A 5,813-nucleotide genomic window follows, 5' to 3' on the forward strand; every position below is an offset into this window, starting at 1 on the left:
TGAAATTTAAAAAAATTGAATTGTTTATTATATTTTATGTAAAAATTTAAAAAAATTGTAATGATGAGATGAGATGAAACCGTTTCTGTATCCAAACAGGACATTAATACTATAGTAGTTATTGATTTCTTATTACTCGTCCATTTGATTTTTCCACCACTTAACTCTTCTATCATTTTATTGTAGCTAGTGACTCTTCATTTCCCATCCCTATGCCCTTTTTCACCTCTTAACTCTTTTTACTTTGAACTATTTGTATTCTTTCCAATAAATTTTAATGTTTATTGAAATATAAAGATTACAATCCCTCAAGATTATAAGAATATTTTTAAATTTTTGACTTTTTGTGACAAACATTATAGACAATTAATGCATGATAAACATTAATGCATGACAATTAATGGTTATATAAGAACTACATGAAAAATACAAGGATGTATGGGGAGATCTATCTTAAACTTCGGTTTTTTCCCCAGCAACAGGAAGTGATTCCTCTATAGCTTGAATGAAAGTTGCAATCTTGTAAGTGAAAAATCCCACCAACATTGGTATCAATTCCAAATGCATATACCCATATTCTGGAACGAGGATCCTGCACCCAAAAACTAGATTGTCAGGCGCAAAACCAAAGGTAAAAAGTACACAGCAATCAGCTTACAAAGTTCCCCAGAATTAGTAACGAGGTCATCCATAAGAAGTCATATTACATCAGGTACACAAGCCAACAACAAATTAAATACTGCCATCACTTCAAATCCAAAAGTATTCCATCTCAGAGAGCTATGATTCAGGGAAAAAAAGAAATTATTGATGGCAATATGCCAGATCCGAAGGCCTCTGTGTGTGCAGTGTAATAAAAATGGAGAATGCGAAACAAGATGAGAAAAGGAGAATTAAGTTCAGAAAGAGTACAACAATGACAAGTTGGGATTTACAGACAGTGTCCATCTGCTTCATAATAACAGCTGAACCATAGAGATGCTACTGACGGTACTTACCCATTCCACCGGTTATAGATCATGACCAATACAACAGGAACCAAAAGCCTTGGCTGAGCAATTGCTCCCCTGCAATAAGATATAAAGAACACTATAAATACCAGATTTTGAGTCATCTTTACACCAGTCCAAGAAAAAAAATAACTGAATAAAAAAAAATCTACTTTCATCTGTTCAACATGGGAATCTTTAGATTTATGCAAAATTGGTCTCCGGTGCTTATGACTATCCATGGATGTCAACTACACTTCTAACATGGGTGCTACTTCAGTAAAGCTCACTCTCGTAGCATCATTGTTTTACTCATACAAATGCAAAATAGCACAACCCAATTTCATATTTTTCTCTGTGGTACCATTCAACTCCAAAACCATGATTCTCACTTTCTATTTTCCAGTTGACAAGCATGATTCGATTCGAAGCAAGCTATTTCATAATGCTTCAGGATTTGAAATAGAATATATACTGACATGCATAGATCTATGAATATAAGAGAACTATTTTCAAAATATATGGGAGTGCCACCAATTGACCATCAGTATACAGAATACCCACAGGTAAAAACGAAGGTGCAGGCATCATTCAAATTCATATAAACATTTTTTAAATTTTATTCATTTGACCATGTGCAAGAAAAGTGTATGCCTTTTGGAATATTGTCAAGCTTATACACAAAAAGCTGAAATCCAGCAGAAGCCACAAATATAGAATCAAGCCTAAATCACGCGCCCATGCAAAACTTATTCAAATTAACAAATCTGAGTGGCACTATGCTATCAATCCAAATACCAAAGGTAGATGAAAGAACTCAAATATGGGAGGAAGTATGTTTATAAAAGCAAGTCAAACAATCAAATAAGTCACACTAATGTATATGACTAATTCACTTATTAAGAAAATTATGAAGTAATAAGATCTTGTTAAACCTCCCATGGTCACTCAATCACATTGAAGGACATCATCTCGACACATACTTAACACTACAATTCTATTCTTCTGGAATATTACTTCTAGATCAAATATACATGATAAAACCCAATATAAATAAAATTATGGTACAAAGAGCACATAAAATAAGACCCATAATAGGTAAAGATCCACACAAGACACCTAAAACCAATTCATTTTTTATAATATAATTGTATTAATGATCAAGAAAAAAGAGGAAGGCATCGTTGAAGGAAACCTGAGGGCTATACAAACAAATGCACATAGTGAGAGACAGAAAATAGAAAGAAACCTGAAAAATAAAGCTAGAGAGAGAGAGAGACAGAGGTTGGCTGTCATCCAATAGTAGAGTGCATTGGAAATCGATGTTCCTTTTGGTTTCTTTAAAACTTCAGCCATTTCTTTCCCTCCATATGCATCACATCAAGCAAATCAGAATTATCTTTGAAATTGTCTCACTGTGCTAGCGCTCAAACTGACCCTTCTAGCATGCTAAAAACTCTACCATGTTTCTAGGCATCACCCAATTTAGTCCCCAAAAAGATTGAAAATAGCTTGTCGGGGGGGGAGTAAGTTGCATCAAAGAATGCACATTGAAAACTAAGGAACTCAAACTATCGATTAAATTTTAGCATAAAAATCAAGTGGATTTACAATACCAATCATAGAAATGTGATGAAATATGTACATAACAAGACAATTATAAAGAAAAAAAGTTAACGTCTGGATTGTCAAGAAGCTATTTGTACATACTTGACAGCCCCCTTTGCTCCATCCGCCATTGAGTCCACACTGCTTCCCAGCATACGGATATAGACCAAAGAACCAAGAAACCCAGCACCAAAGCTGAATACATGAAATTAATGAACTTCAAATGTTAAGAGAGTAATATTTAGGATACTCCAAAAGTAAGGAACATATTTATATGGTTTTAGTGCACTTGCAGAAAAGTAACTTGTAAGTGTCTAACGTAAACTGTGATGTACCATGTCAAATTACTCAAATTATTTAACACAATGAAAATGGCTTTGTAAACTGTAGTTTAGAGTTGTAAATAGTCAGAGCTACAGTTAACTTTAATGGGTATGGTTATGATTTCATAAAATGGCTAAAATAACAGACCACTGTCTTAAAGACAGGTATCAGTGTGGGTGTACATATTACAAATTAAAAACTAATAAAACAAGATATTTAAATTTAAAAGAAAAAAGTATCTAATGTGCATACCTAGCTGCAATTTCAGGGGAATACGAAACATAAGCAGAGACTAAACCAACACCACCTATACCCAGAGTGAGAACTTGTAATCTCTTCTTTAACTGCAGAAGCAAACGCAGACGAGTATGAGGAAGAAAATCATGAATCTTTAAAGAAAACAAACACAAATACACATATGTTGACAAAGGAAAAATGGTGTGATAGGCCAACATTCTGCAATTCTGTACCTTAAAATACAGCTCTCTTGACTGAGCAGCCAAAACTTCCGGGTCTCCGCGAGGCCGTCTTAATTCCCGAAACATCACTTCCTATTGGATGATATTAAATCAGATCTTCAAAGATAAGAAGAATCCTCCCAGGAATACTGGTAAAATAAATTCATTAAAAAAATTCTTTCTAGACCAACTACCAAACTCCATTTTTCCGCCAAAAGCTAAAGTACTCTTCAAATAAGAAGAATTAGCTTAAAATCAGAGATTTTGATGAAACAATAAGAATGGTAGTTCTTCGAATATAAAACCATTATGAGAAAGTTGACTTACACTGCCTCCAGTTGCAGCCTTGGTGGCCCTATCCCATTTCTCTTGCTCACGCCGGGTTGGCGCTGGTTTCCATTTGGTCGACTTGCTGCCATCACTCTGAGAAAAGTAATTATAAATACAATACTACCCTTTATAAATAACTCAAAAAATTTTCTAGACATGTATCATACTTGAGGTGTTGCCTCAACTTTCTCTTCAAACCTAGGCTTTGAGGGAGCTGTGAGTTCTTTGCTCAAATCAACTTCCAACCTGTATATGCCCATAATTCAAACATACCTCAATTAATAAATACAATTTAATAATAAAAAACAAGGGCCTGGATTAATTCTATTAGTGATAAGTAGATAACAAACCTCTCAAGGCTCATGACTCTATTTAAGCTTAGAAACCCTGATGGCTCTTCCTGTTTACACAAGAGAATTCGTTCATTGATGCAAAATCTATTTGAAATCATTTACAGAAACTCCGTTTGGTTGCTAAGACAACAGATGAAAAGAAACTTAACTAAGATAGCCTGGTTATTAAATCCAAAGATAAAATTTTTTTAACCAAGGCCATCAATTGTACAAAACTAGTCATCAAAATTGTACAAAACCAGGTCAAATCAACCTCATTCTGCAGGGTACCGAGCCAATGAATAATACGATATTTCAATTTTCCCTTACTTTCTTTTCCTCTAGTTTCTCATCAACCAAACTAAAAATGCTTTTAAAGTAACAACATATTCAACATTGAGTACCAAACTAAGAATAACAAAGTCCCGATCAATCCTGGAGTGCACATGCCCTCTACAAGAAGTTTCCGCAAGTGCACATTGGGTAATTTAAGGGAAAGTTTCCCGGTCCAATGGCCCTAGAAATTATTTGTACCCAAGAGGATTCGAACCTTAGACTTCATGTATTGAAATTAATTACCCAAACTAAGGAACAAAACTAATTAATTTTGGTGAAACATATGAACTCATTCGTCTTCAATCAGCCAAATACTATAATACTCCAGACTCAAATTCAACAAGGAAATAAAAAAATTAAATGAATAAACATACACAAAAAATTTGAGGAAACCCAGATGCCCAATAACCAAGAGCTTGGAAAATACGAGCAAGAAAATAACAAAAACAAAAACCTTTATTGGAGTGTCTTCAATGGACGAGTCAGGGTTCTGAATCAATTTTTGAAACCGACCCATGAAGTCTTTGTTCCACATAAAATCATCAGAGCTCAAGGGGTCCTTTTCACCTCCCCAATATTTTCTAAGCTTTGAAGTGGTTGGTGGGCCACCGTAGTCGCCCGGAGCCACCCCAGTGGACCATTTGAGGGGCTTCTTCTTGGGCAGGAGGATCTTGGTCTGTCTTGGGTCAGGCACAGCTGGGGTTGGAGGGTCCTGAGAGATGGGTGTGGTTGTGGAGGTCACTGAGATATAGTTCAGAACTGCCATTGGTTGCAGGTGATAATGATAAGGAGCTTGCAATTTAGGTGCTAATGGTGGTAGTTTGAGAGAAGTCAGGTGGAAAAAATATCAGGGTGTTATCTGAAGGTGGAGGTTTTGTTATGCTTTTTGTGCTTCATGTCTTTCCACATCTGTTCACGTCCGTGTTTCGACAATTAGGTTTTGGTTGGAGTTTTCTGTTTGTTGTTTCTTTCGTATAAATGAGCTAGCCTAAAGAAATCAAGTAAGAAATCTTACTGCTTAGATACCGATCGGAGTCTAAATTTAAATCGGAAAATCGGTTTGGATCGGATTGAATCGGATCGATTTTATCAGTTTTGAATCGGTCTAATCTGGAACCGATTTTTAAAATGGTATTCATTTGATTGGACTAGACCAGTTGATTAAAAAAAAATAAAAAATAATATTTTTATATATAAATTTTATACAAAATATTTTATATATATTAATTATTAATATATATAAGTTTTATATATAATGTATAATTATAAATTTTTATGTGAAATTTTTATATATAATATATATAATTATATATATTCATATATAAAATAATTTCTTATTATAATTTATAAATTATTACATAAAATGTTAATACTAAATCATTAAAAGTTTATAATTAATACTAATATATAACTTATAACTATACCAATAGTCTAAT

General features: G+C 33.9%; 2 protein-coding genes across 2 annotated transcripts in view; both read right to left on the reverse strand.

The window, feature by feature from the left end:
- LOC118349655 (vignain-like) overlaps positions 1–176 on the reverse strand; it is a 669-nt gene extending 493 nt beyond the window's left edge. Inside the window, exon 1 of the mRNA XM_035695165.1 lies at positions 137–176. Within this exon, the coding sequence (XP_035551058.1) occupies positions 137–176 (40 nt within the window). The remainder of the gene's footprint in view (positions 1–136) is intronic.
- Positions 177–298: 122 nt separating this feature from the next.
- LOC109005770 (protein CONSERVED ONLY IN THE GREEN LINEAGE 160, chloroplastic) lies at positions 299–5,323 on the reverse strand. The gene is made up of 9 exons (XM_018984820.2): positions 4,832–5,323; positions 4,060–4,109; positions 3,877–3,955; positions 3,707–3,802; positions 3,392–3,472; positions 3,174–3,265; positions 2,700–2,792; positions 999–1,067; positions 299–592 (listed from the first exon to the last, which is right to left on the reverse strand). Exons 1-9 carry the CDS (start codon positions 5,141–5,143, stop codon positions 454–456), a joined length of 1,011 nt encoding a protein of 336 aa, XP_018840365.1. The 5' UTR covers positions 5,144–5,323; the 3' UTR covers positions 299–453.
- Between the last annotated feature and the right edge of the window lie 490 nt (positions 5,324–5,813).

This window comes from Juglans regia, chromosome 10 (assembly GCF_001411555.2).
Source record: "Juglans regia cultivar Chandler chromosome 10, Walnut 2.0, whole genome shotgun sequence".
NCBI classification, from domain to species: Eukaryota; Viridiplantae; Streptophyta; class Magnoliopsida; order Fagales; family Juglandaceae; genus Juglans; species Juglans regia.

Coding starts and splice junctions, on each gene's coding strand:
- LOC109005770 (XM_018984820.2), bottom strand. CDS start 5,143: ATGGCAGTTCTGAACTATATCTCAGTGACCTCCACAACCACACCCATC. Junction 3,956..4,059: donor AGAGTCATGAGCCTTGAGAG/GTTTGTTATCTA, acceptor GGGCATATACAG/GTTGGAAGTTGATTTGAGCA. Junction 3,266..3,391: donor CAAGAGAGCTGTATTTTAAG/GTACAGAATTGC, acceptor TTGCTTCTGCAG/TTAAAGAAGAGATTACAAGT.